At 40.5% G+C, this 13685-nt stretch overlaps 1 protein-coding gene across 4 annotated transcripts in view; it reads right to left on the reverse strand.

The window, feature by feature from the left end:
* rgs3a (regulator of G protein signaling 3a) overlaps positions 1-13685 on the reverse strand; it is a 220316-nt gene that overhangs the window by 44842 nt on the left and 161789 nt on the right. For all 4 annotated transcript variants that reach the window (XM_088614600.1, XM_088614599.1, XM_088614602.1 and 1 more), the window contains one exon: positions 1825-2637. In XM_088614600.1, coding sequence (XP_088470726.1) covers positions 1825-2637 — 813 coding nt within the window. The remainder of the gene's footprint in view (positions 1-1824; positions 2638-13685) is intronic.

Here is a 13685-nt window from a genome sequence, read left to right on the forward strand (position 1 = left end):
GCTTATAAAACCTGTGCTTGAAGTATTAATAGACATGTGATGATACCAATCTGGGACAGCGGCGCTACAGTGGAATATTTAACCTTCTGAAGACCTTTTACTTTTTTAAAGCATTTCTCAAGCATACCACAAGGTGGCACTCAGCAATTGCAAAAAAGATTTCATTGGGGCTGTTCTCTCTGAAGATGTCGTATGAAACAATAGCACGTTTTTTTTAGTCTCAGGAAATGACAATTACATTTTCACAGTAAAAAAGCACAGGATCTTTTAAACAATAAATGTGAAACGGGCACTCAACAGTTGAGCTATACTGTACATTATATCTGTTGTGAAGCTAGATACTGTACTTTCTGGAGAGCCTAAGCACTGAGATAGAACATCAATGAAACTTATTTCATTGAGACATGTTACACAGGTTTTGGTTTCCCAGATGAACAGAATCAGGATATTTTAAATAAAAAAAGATTTCAATGATGAGAGAACCATTAACAGGAAAACCTGTCAAGCTTTTTGTATGGGTGATGTAAAGTCTGAAGTAACTTTCCCTTTAGCATTTGTTTAAAAAAATAACTTGAATACATGGTTTATTTAGACACTGCCTGAATGTTACCACTATCATACAGGTTAGCTTCAGCCCAGATAGTCTAGTGTTTGGCAAACTCTGGAATTGTTCTCACTGTTAAGGTAAATACTGGGTGTTTTCCTGAATTTTTGTACTACCTTATGAATTAGTGTTGGGGTGTTGGGGTGTGAGCTTTTGGCAGGAATTGTCCTTGCTTTGGGCACATGGAGGTGTGGAATATTTAAAGCTTGTATTATCAAAAGATATGTATTTTGTTGGTTCATAGTTCATAGACATCCACATTTTTTTGGCAATGCAAGTGGCTTTTCTGTGCTCCCACATCAGTAGAACAAACACTCCATCCCCTGATAGGTTCCACGCTCCCGAAGGAAATCTGTTCACTGTATTTTTTTAATTGCTTTTGGCTACCCTTTCCCCCTGCATTTTATTTTGTTTGTTCCAGTACTACGTGTATCTATATTAAAATCTAATTTGCACTTATGTTCCCTCAGGTAAGTTTTTCCGTTTGCTATTCGACCCAGACGCTTCTCCGCTGTGTCCTGCTGTCAAGCTCCAAAGTGGAAGAAACGTGGAAGAAATAACACTCCGCCGAAACCAGGTCACGCAATCCGGAACACATTTCTGATTTCAATGTTCAACCTTCCCCTCACTTAAAGGCTGTCTGGGCCCTAACATAGAGCCCCTCAATCATCCTCGTGGTAATCTTGGTTAAATTCCTCACTAGTAGCATGTGAAACCACCACTGCCCATGTGACTTGCAGCCCTTGGGTGGAGAAAGGCAGCACAGAAGCTGCATGTGAAATTCACTGGGGTCCTGGCAGTTCTCACTGGGGCAACGACTGAATATAATGGAGACGCCCCCCCGACTTTAATTGCACAGGATTGCTAACGTACAGTATCGCTGTAAGGGGATTAATTGAACTTGAGTGTTGCTTCAGAGAGACAGAGCAACAGTGAAAGAAGACTGCTCAATCCTTATGGCCCTTCTTCAGCTACTCTGTGAGTGGAAACATGTAAAAATTTAGACCCGAAAAAACCCCGCCAGGAAACACAAGCTGCTCCATCGGATTGATGGCTACTCAACGATGGTCAATAATCTTGATCAGATCTACAGTATGCTCGTTTTAGCATGTGTTATATTTTTTGGCAGATACCATTTGTTTTCAACGCCGGCTGACACGAGTCGCTTCCCACGCCGAGAAAGGAGTTACCGTGGGACAGGATGATGGCGGGAGGCTTACCTTTCGTCCGGAGAACAGGAGGCAGAGCTGGTGCATGGACCCCCCGTTTTTGGTCAGTTCTTTCTTGAGGGTCTTCGGGGAGGGGAGCAGCCAGCCGCCTTTGGCGCTGTCGCTCTCCAGGCAGTTGATGGCGTTGTCGGAGGTGAAGCACTGGGCCTTGGGCTCCTGCAGCAGGCTGCCCTCGCTGTGCGTGCGGCGGCGCAGCGAGTTCTGCACGCTGAGGGTGCAGTGCTTCTCGCAGGAGGACGGCTCGATCATGCTGCGCCGCTTGCTGTCGCTGCGCTCCAGGTAGCCGTCGTCGCCGCCACTGTCCTCCTCCTCGTCCTCCTCCTCCTCCTCCTCTTCGTCCTCCTCGTCCTCCTCCTCCTCCTCTTCGTCCTCGTCGGTGGCGCCGTCTGCCGGCGAGGACAGGGCCTCCGCGCTCTGGCTGAAGGAGCGGTCGAGCCGCAGCTCTGGGATAACGAACGCCGGCACGCCCGAGTCCACCCGTTCGGCTGGGCTCTCGGCCTCTCGGCCCCCGGCGTGCCAGCTCTCCGAGTCTCCCCCCGAGCTGTTGTTCTCCTCGCCCTCTGTGGAGGGCGGCGGCGTTGGGGGTGTCTTCTCCTCCTCAAGGGGGGTCTTCTCCTCTACGGGAGTGCTTTCCTCTCCGAAGGGCTTCTTCTCCTCCTCCAGCGGGGTGTTCGACTCCATGGGGGTTTTGTCTCCCTCAGTTTTCCCCAGAGCGGTCCCCTCGGAGGGGCTGCCTGCCGAATTCTCCTCCTCTGAAGCCATAGCGGCCTGCTCACAGCGCCCATCCGCCTTCGGCTCCAGCATCTGGAATGAAACAATTCAACAGCGTTTTGTTAGCGCTCTTCCATTCGGTTTGAAATCCGATAATACAGAGAGAAATACTTTTACCTTTCTTCTACCCATCCTCCTTTTCGTTTATCTTAAACTGCTTTATCCAGTATAGCAGCAACGCCATGGGCGCAAGGCAGGAAACACCCTGGACAGGACGTCAGTCCATCGCAGGACACACACACTCAAACAACGGCCAACTTTACTGAAGCCACTTAACCTACTAGCATGTCTTTGGACTGTGGGAGGAAACCAGGAGCACCTGGAGGAAACCCACATACACATGGGGAGAACATACAAACTCCACGCAAACAGCACCCCAGGAATTGAACCCAGGACCACAGGCACAGCGAGACAGCTATGCTAACTACCGGGCTGCAGTGCCAACCACCTTTCCTCTTTGATTTTCCTAGAATCAGTTTTTTGACGAGAGTCACATAGACCAACATCCTTCAAAAAAAGGTAGCACATGTTAAACTAAAGAGAAAAACAAGTTTAAATAGCAAAAATACTGTTTTTGTTTAGAACATGCAAGACTACAGATACAAAACAATAGAAAATACTTTTTGCAAATGGGATTCAGTAAAGGTTATTAAAGGTTACTAATTCATTGCTTTTTACAAATAACTTTTTGAATTTATTTCTTCAGGATACAGAAATAATACCTGAAACTGCCAGAAAAAGGCTAGTTTCCAGTTAGAATATTATGATAGAAGAGTTCTCTCCGCTGTATAAAGACAGCCTATTCCTGGAATATCCTCTGAAACCAAGTAAGGAACTAAGGCCTGCAATTAAGACAAACCTGAACTACAAAAAAAAAAAAAACTAAACAAAATTAAATAGTAAACAGCAGATGGATGTTTGTGTGAAAAGGCATCAGCTAGTGTTTAGCTCATTTGAGTAGCATTGACTCGTGCAGAGTCACACATGTTACACCAGAGTTTGCTGGATTTCAGCAACTAGAAAATGATTCATTAGGGCCCAGAGTAAAATCCAGAGAGGTTCAACATTATGCATGAAGGCTGCAGTGTCATGTTTTAACCTTTTTTGGAAAAAAAACGAATGGTTTAGAAAAAGGTCGAGATGGTGGAGTGGGAGTTAGGGTTCACGCCTTACAGCTCTTGGGTCCAGTTCCCATCTAGAATGCCCTTTGTGTGGAATTAGCAATGGTCTTCTCACCTGCTCATGTTTCCTCAGACCTCCGAAAGACACACTGGTTTGTTTAACCGGTGCTTCTAAATTGTCTTTCTCCTGCACAGACAAGTGTTCAATTCGTGGTATAGTCCCACCTTCTGCCCTGTTTTTCCAGGAGAGACACTGGCTTGTTAGGACCTTCCTCATAATGGATGTTGTGGAGTTGTCAGGCCAGTGAGAGCTTGATTCCCTGCTCTGACCTCCAGATGCCCAAACTATTTCAATGTAGATATGCAAAACCTTGTGAAAGTAACACAAAACCCCTGCACTGAGATTCACATTCCCCTCCTTCTAGTTTATTTAGCTGATTTAGAATTCTGCCCACTAAGAAGATGAAAAAATCCTTGAAAAGTCTAGAGGCTAAACTTGTTTTTTAACTGCAGCAAAGGATTTTGGTTACGCAACAAGAAACCTATTTTGTCTGAGTTTAGGCTATTTGTGATCATGTCCCATCTTTGCCTCTTTAATGTGATAATAAGTGAAACAGCATTATTGTTTACTTTCTTCAGGAAGGTGATGAGTCGCTTAGTTGGAAGAATTAAGACGGACAAAAACATCCCTTTTTAAATCGACTTCCAATATAGTGTAATTGAAAACAAAATCCTAAGAAAGTAGGATTTTATTATAAGATAAATGAGCAAAACAAAGACAACAGTCAAATATAGGGTTCTCTCCAGGGGGCTAAAGTGTAATAGATCCCCACAAAAACAGCGTATGTTTACACAGACATAATCAGTCCAAACTAATGTATAAGCCCTTATTGAAGTAACATCTCATAAACATCAATATCACTATGAATTGTGATCAGTTCAGCTAAATTGTTGAACCCTTACCTCCTACCAAATCCCTACTTATATTAAACCTGCAGAATTTGGAATTCCACTGTTACACACAGAAAATAATTATATGAAATCCACAATTATTCAACCCACTGATGGAAGACAACACAGACATCCTCTGCATACTGTATGTGCTCACACCACAAGAAAGTAATAGGTTCTGTGTCAAGACCTTTGAGAACTAAATTGAGGTGGCTTAGGCCAAACAAAACAAGGAAATGCATTCCCAGCTCCTCAGACAGAATCCTTATTCATTCCTTCAGAGCCCCGAAGCTAATGTATCAGAATTTAGAATAAACTGCTCTTTTGGCAAAGGATTTCTTTTCATTTCTTTATATAAACTAAACCCAGTTCCACTGACTATATAAAGTATTTCTGTACAAGGAATACATACTGTATATAGATGTGGGAGCACTTTAAGCAAAATAATATATAATGCTTTTCAGCACAGTTTTCAAATGTTTTTCCATATGATTTTCAACAGTTGTGCACTACAGTAATGTACAAATAACGATTAGATGTGCCAAGATATTTGAATTTATTATGCTTAACACTAAACAAGAGAAAATATTATAATGAATGGTGCCATTAGTTGCCATAAAAAAGTTTCAGTGTTGGATTTTGCTGCAATTTAATAATATTTCAACTTTAATCTATTCACCGTTGCATTACTCACTTTAGTGAATTTGATTCTTTCAGATTGTACTATAAAAAAATCTCCAGCAATTTGGAGCAATGCTGTGTCTGAGGTGTACTGTAACTTTATTGCTTCATATTTACTCCCAAATCCATAAGACCACTCAACACAGCATTTTTTATAAACTGTACAGATTCATCTCACAGTTCTATATTTGTAATACTTCATATGTAATAAAACTATTTATAGTTGAAAGTTTAAGAGTTTAAATAATTCAGTACGTACAGTAAGAAAATTGTGTACAATTTGGTCACTCTGGAATCTGTACACTCCTAGTCTTAAAAAGCCGTGTCCTACACTCACCAGATAGAAGAACTGAAACGGTTTTACAGAGAAGACTACATAGGGGTTGATTCATGTATTCGCAGGCAGTGACCAATTCAGAGTTAATACAGACATGCTCACCAGAGGACAAGTGCGGAAACTATGGGGGACTGCACTTACAATTAAAAAAAAAAAGCTGACAGGTTTGTAAATCAAGAAGGTTAAGAGTCTGGAAAAAGCTACCCAGCCATGCTTTCAATGCTGAAAGCCTGACTTCTTTCATGAAACTGCTGGACTGGGTAACCAACTGATGGGCTGTATAGGCTCTGCCTTTTTTTACATACTTCTGTTACTTGTTATAATATCAATGTTTTTGTTAGACATTTATCTTGCCTTGAGCAACATTTCACATCACTAGCTAAGGGTACAAAAGGTCCTTGATTTAAATCCTATGTGGGGGTGTGATACTCTTGTATCCTTGTGCACAATTCTCAATTTGCCTCGCTATACACCCTGATGCATTTGCATACCACCCTTCTTTAAATACATAGTTTCCAGTGCAATTATGAACCCTTTCATGTTTCGGTTTTTTAAAAGATTTTGAAGGTAAGATGTCTTTTTTCACTAATGATGCACGAGCAAGGCCGCTCACTACCCCTGATCAAAGATAAAAACAGAAAAAAACATTAACTGGAGGAAAAAAAATGTTAACATACAGGTAAAACAGCAGAATAATAATAGCAGTCCTAATCTGTTGAACCACAAACTCAAACACACTTCCTGAACAAGCAAACTGGAATTATTTATATTTTGGGATAACAGAGCTCAGAATGATGACTGCATTCAGGAAATAAGGTTATTGATTGACGGACTTGACTGAGCCTCTGTCACCAGTATTTCTTTATGAGTGGGAGGTATCTAGAATCATCATAATGGCATCATAAGATCATTACGGTTATCGACACACAAAACAACTCTAGCCCTTGGCATCTCATGTGATTTTAGCTACATACTGTAGGCAAGAGACAGATGGATTGTGAAACGCTTTAACATGACTCATGTTCGAAACATCCTATAATCTTGTTCTAATTTATCATGATGCAGGAATATTTTAAATTATACACTGATGCTACATCTAAATTATACCCCCACATTTCTGTACAATACTTCACAAACCACACCTGCACTTTAAAGGCTCTCCATCCTAGATGTATTTAGTACGAATTAACTACCTCCCCCAAGTACCAGGGCAGCTTCAGTCCCTGTTAAACACTACCCATGAATCTTAGTTTCACTATATTCCTAGCAGAGCCATAGACAAACCTCAAAACAGATCAGCTGCCTTCTATTTTCTAAATCCCTAAAAAGAAGAGAATTCATTTTTAACAAAAGTACAGTCCTTCCTCTTGACATCTGCGCTGCCCTTCCTGTTGCAATGACCAGAAGCCACTGCTCTCAAATTACCCTGGGTAGATTTTAATTCTCGCCACAGAAGAAAAAAAACCCACTCATAACAGCTTGCCAAGTCAAGATTTTGAAAGAAAATACTGTAAAGCAACGGGGGTTCAGGAGGGCGCCCTTGCCACATTAGGTCGGCCCCCCACCGGCTGGGGCTCGAACCCGGGACTCCCGTGTCACTCAACAGGGACCCAGCCCGGTGAGCCAAAGAGAGATCTCTCTACAGCCCAGTAGCTGTAGTCCTGCTATCACAGGGAAGGGCGGTGACGTCACCTGCTCTGGTAAGCCGGCTCTTACACAGTACCTGTCGGCCGTAAGCGTTACAATACATTTGCCTGGAATGAATTGCACTCCCCATTAAAAGCGGGATTCACATTGCGGGTGTACGTTCACAATTTCAGCCAATAACCTCAACACTCTTGACGGTAAAACTGGCTGAAGGAATGTGACAAACGGTGATCAACAGGGACCACAGAACAGCCTAGAAACAGTTATTCACACCAAGAAACACTAATTCCAAAAACTTCTGCATGTTATCATTGAGGCAAGAGCAAGACAACTGCATACAAGCAGCAGTCCTGAGTGCTAATTACGATCTCTTGATGGACAGGTTTAAGGTCCATCAGTGAATGACAGGGAAACCAGATACCACCCAATTCAGAATTTTTCTCTTTCAGACCAGTTTCAGTCCTAAAGCAAATGGCCTGTATAGTTCATGTTTTGATAAGTTACTATTTTGTGTCAGGTGAGACACCTCTTGCAAAACTGATTTACTGTTTACTTTTAAGTCTGTACTGTTTAAGTACTGTTTAAGTCTCAGAAATGTCCTTGTGATCCCTTCAATGAAAAGCTGGATTGGATCAGATTAGAAAGTTACCAGTATCTGAACGAGTAAGACAGGCTGGTGAGGCCATTTCATTTGGGGGCTACTGCAGAATGTAGAGTAGGGAACGGGACTAGAACTCTCAAGGGTGGGTTTGACTTTTGGCAGACATGTTTTCTCTGACTCGTTGGGCACCTGCAAGCTTTCAGTAACAGTGGAGAATGTGCCGCACATCCGATTGGAGCGCACTCTTTTCTAAGGCCTGTGGGTGCAGGAACAGCTCCAAAATGCAAAGGTGTCTGACAAGTGGGCATGCCAGAAGAGATCTGCCGTGTGTTCATTCCCCTGTACACCACAAGAGTTACAGCCAAAGGGCTTCAACAAATGCTGAGTCCAAATTGGGTGGGATATACAGTAATTATTATGGTTCCCTTTTTAATAAGTGTCAAGACTGTGATCACATTGGAGTCTTGCCCAGCATAAGACTGCAGTTTGATGGACGATCTTAAATACACACATAGCACATTTTACTTCAGAGAAGAGTTCTCAAAAGAGTCGAATCTGAGTCAGCTGCACCTGACAGGTGAGGTCTCCAGGCAACTTCTAACAACTAGAAGTGTCAGCAGACAGTGTCCTAATCCGTTCTTTATTTTGCAAGGAAAATGCTGCCAAATGAATGAGCTTATTACAAATTTTGGTGGCAGGCACAGCTGCTCTCTTTGTGCCAGTGTTTGGAATTCAACAGGGATTAAGGTGTCATTTTCAGAGGGGCACTCCAGTTTTCGTCCTGTACATTCAACATTAATATGCATCATAAGATAAAGAAAATCAGAAAACAAGACATCAAGATGCCACCTGACAGATAAATATTTTTGTAAGGAAGGAAGTATCAGAATGGGCATGGGGTACCATATGACCCTTCGGCAACTTCCCAAAATATGTTTGAATCGGAAGTCATCTAGCAGTTGTCAAACACAGTCACGCACTGTTATCTTACAAATGCCCCTATATGCCACAAGCTCATAGAAAACAACTCTCTTTTTCCATTTTAAAAACAATTTGCCTTCAGATCGCATGCTCAGTCGGCGTATGATTGGGAGAACAGGAAAATAAGAGAGAACCCAAAGGGCTCTGAGCGTTGACATCAGCTCTTTCCATCACCGAGCGGAAAGCCTTGCCACGGTAAACAAAAACAGAAACCAAGTGCGTTGGCTAAGGAAACCAGGAGTCTAGAGGGAGCACACGGTTCATTAAGAGCTCTTCCCACAATGCACCTCCAGCTTCACTTCCACACTCTGTGACCTCATTAGCCCACTGCTCGAGGGAGCACGTTACTGCCTCACAAACTCCCTGCAGGCTCGGTAGCTCCCAAGACGTCCGCGCACAGCATGAGGACATGCTGCTGTCCTGGACGAGTCCTCCTATTGTGAGACTTTGCCAAGAAAGACAATAGGACAGCCTTTATAAAGACGTTTAAAGCATTCGCTGCCAACCCCATGTACAGTACTAAGAAGTCACAGAACAACAACCTAATTGCAATCATAATGCATTCAAATTGAGCTCAAACAAACAAATGCTTTTTGTTTTTAATAAACACTGGCAGACAGTTATGTTTTGCGAAAGAAAATTCTACAGAACAGATTTAAACAGCTGCAGTTAATTGCTTATTTCAATTTGCGAATAGGGTGGAACATGCTAATTTATTGCATTGCTCAAGAACTGTAGTTTAGTAGAGGCTTCAGATAGGATGAATTAAAAAATAGTGTGAATTAAATATGACGTAGTGAGGGTGTAGAGTTTGAAACATTCTTTGATCTTCTAAGAAGGTTTCAGGTTTTGTGTAAGGTGGGAAATTAATACTCATTGTACTGTATATTTAGATGTTCAGAAGACTATTGATAAAGTTCACCATAAAAGCAAAAAGCAAAAATAAAATCAAGGTAATGTATTAATGTATTGTTTTGGATTTTAAACTGGTTAATGGATAAAAAAACAACACATATTAGGAGAAAAGTCTCATACTGGGATGGTAGCACAAGGAGAGGAGAACCGCGGGGACCTGTATTTGAACCATTGATCTTTCTAATCTATATCAATGAACTAGATTCTGGTATAATTGTAAACTAGTCATGTGTGCAAATGATCACAAAACAAATATTTGCAAGCACTGCAGAAGCAGCAAATGCAATTAAAAAAGACTCAGGCAAGACCTAAGCAGAGGTACCTGACAAAAACACCTGACAGATAAACATTTTATGTAGGCATGTCTAGACTGTTATCAGCAGGTAGAAAAAAAATATAAGCATATAACACCTAGCTTGAAAAAGGCTCAGGTACATATGTTTGGCATTTCCCCCCTCTAATTAAGATGGGGGAAACAGAAACACGACAATAAGAATATCAGAATATTTGTTAAAAGTTTTGTTAATTTTTTTAGTTATTTGTTAATTTTTGTTAGTTTTGTTAATCCTTTATTTAAATTCTATTTGTTAATAGAATTTAAATAAAGGATTATGCTCGCATATTACCATGTTATAAAAACGATGTTTTGTTATAACCATGTTAGAAAACTTTCCTGGAATAATCCGTAGAAGAGGACCCAGTTACATGCTCTGGTTTGCCAGTCCAAAACCACCTTGGTGGTCCAAAAGGCCTTGTTTAATTTTTAACCTTATATAACAATACCAAACCACCTGACTTACAGCATATCACCACCAATGCACTGCGGTCATGTTTTTACATTAAATATCTTTAATATCACAGAGAACTACAGATATTCAGTGTATTCCAGACAATTCTGCTTATTTTCATTTCCACCCTAATTTTTTCATTTTCTTTGTCAATCTGAGGTCATCAAACACAGATGGGTTGACCTTTCATGTGAAAATGAACTAGAATTGCAGAACCCATTGCATCCTCTGGACAATTCAATTGCTGTACCAGTTCCAGCTTTTTTCCTGAAACATGACCCAAAATCCTTCAGCGCCAACTTCACAAAGTATCTTGCCTGACATCTTCTCTTCTCATTAAATGTGATCAAACACAAGCAGAATGCTATAGGCACCAATGGCTATTCAATGGCCATCTGTATTGAAATGAAATGAAGACAAGTAGAGGGATTGTTTTCACTTAATTTAGTAAATGGATGACAAAGGAATGCAGACATTTTAATTACATTTCTTCTGATTTTTCATGTCCCTATTCTCAGGATTACTCACTTTACAATGGATTATAAACTCCATAGACCTTTAAAACCAAGTTCTACCTTCATGCACTGAAATGTGTAATTTTCTTCACATCTAAGATGATAAAATCTGTATCACTGATGTGGCTCATACCAGCCAATTAACGTCATTGCTAGTTTCTGTTAGCTCATTCTTTATTAATAGTATTTCCGCATGCTTGAATTCTAGGCCTTTGTTACGTAAGGAAGTCTCCTGGGAACTTTTATCCCTGGCAACCATATCCTGTACAGTTTGCACAGTGTAACACCCATAGCCTATGACTATCAGTGCTCTACCCACCACCTAGGAATGTGATCTGTCAGAATAGACCACAGTGCTTTTCCAACCAAGTTCCTGGAAATATCCTATCCATACAACGATATGTGTCAGATGCCTGCCAGTCACGGAGAATAAAGGGTTAAAAATGGGCACAACAAAAACTGTAGCCACCTGCACTCAGGATACAAAAGCACTGTTGTGTTAATACGATCAGAAGTGAATTAGATGTTTTCTGACTTCATAATGAACTACAGCTATAACAGTCAAAGAGAGTTTTTAAAAACACAGAGTTCTGGTACAACTTTATTTCTGTCTAAGTTGCCTACCAATTATTATTAATAGAAAACGAAAGGGCAATTACTATTCCTTCACCACATCAGTTTTTGATTTTAATTTTTATTCAATACAGTTCTCAAAACCTTATTGGCCTTTGCTCAGATCAACTGGATCCAATCTGAGTTGTCAGTTTGTTGCATGATGTAACACAGTGAAATCCCCCACGATGACATCATATACAACAGATTTATAGTGTAAACACACTGACTCATGTAACAGTGACTTTAAATAGAATCCTTCATGTGTCCAGCAACAAAATCTGCTCCTCCATTTTTTTTCCGATTCTTCCCTTACATCAGATGATGGACACAACAGAAAGTCCCATTCATTCTGCTTTCATCTAGTAGGACCTTCGCCATTAAAGCAGTCAGTGAAAACATGCCTCGTCTATCAACAAACTCAAGAACAATCAACACTGTTGTGTACACAGTTGTCAGAGTGGGAATCCACCTAATTGTGATGCCATACCTGTTTATCAGACTATATAAGATGTCATTTAAAAAGTCCTTCACATCAACAATAACATCCCTTATCTGCAGCATGGAGAGGCTTTGTTATTTGTACACAACTTAATCTGAGATTTTTTTCACTTCACATATTAATGCTAACCACTCCTTTTATAATAAACTGTGTGCTTTCCCATATTCTGGAGCTCCATATATAAGGATTGAGAAAACAAGCCTGTTGGAAGCCTGTGTGGAGCCCATTGGTGAGAACTATCCTTTGTGCTTGAGTGACTTACAGCATAGTACCTGAAAATGCTGTGCATGGCACTTTCAATTCCATCCCAAAACACCCCCTACCTTTCCTCTATATACACGATTTAGAAGAACTGAGTTCCTTCTCAAATGTCAATTTCCCTTTTAATGATTCTTTTTCTCTTCCAACCTCTATTATTTCCAAATGAACACATGTTGTTTTTTTTTAATTCAGAACTTGTTTGCCGTTTTTACAGGACACTATCCTGTAAAAGTTCCATGGAGGTCTCATTAAGTACAGTAGCATTACAAAAAATATACACTGTGGAAAATAATTATACTCTTGTTCATATGTCCCAAACTTTTTGAATCAGTCAAATCTATCATTCTAGAAACTGTTTCTCTAGCTATCACAAATATTTTTCCAGCATATCTTCAATGGGAATGGATTATTCACTGCGAATGACTGAAGAGTTTGTATAACTACATACAGTATGAATTGGAAAGTCACAAGGCTCAGACATCATCAGTGCTACACAGTGAGACACATGGAAAGCAGATAATTACACAAGCCTAACCCCAAAGCCTTCAAGGCAATATCTTCCACTTGACAGCCATGATATTTTTAGGACATATCTAATGCTTTTGCGTGAAACATTGCAGAGAGAGAACTTATGAAATAACACAGCCCTTAGCTCTAGTTTCACATGCAAAGTTTTTTTGTGCAAAGTTTTTGCAGATGCTGGTGAGGAAGAACCACTCTGTCAAATATCTACGAAGCAGACTTCAAATATAGTGACCCACTCCCCTATTTATTACAAGACAACATATCCTTGCAAGCTGATGAAGTCTCTGAGAAGATGTATGGATTTGATCTATTGTCAAGGTTCAATTGTTTTTAAAACAGAAATCAACCAGAAGCTTGGATTCTTGATAAACAAACTTGAATTATTTATTTGACTTGAATGGTCATTTGACTATTTAATAGTTACTAGTTAAAAGACCAAAAATATTCCTCCGTTCAATAGTTCTGGAAAACTAAACTCAAATATAAATGTAAAAATTATGATGAATTGGTTTATTGATCCAGTCGCAAAAGAAAACACAATTCATACTGTACATGAGGACGTGACTTATATTGACATTTTTCTTCACCACAAGAACTGAAAATGGACACTCGTTGCTTTTCTGAATTTAGGACAGCAAAACTCA

This window comes from Lepisosteus platostomus, chromosome 21 (genome assembly GCF_059453375.1).
Source record: "Lepisosteus platostomus isolate fLepPlt1 chromosome 21, fLepPlt1.hap1, whole genome shotgun sequence".
NCBI lineage: Eukaryota > Metazoa > Chordata > Actinopteri > Semionotiformes > Lepisosteidae > Lepisosteus > Lepisosteus platostomus.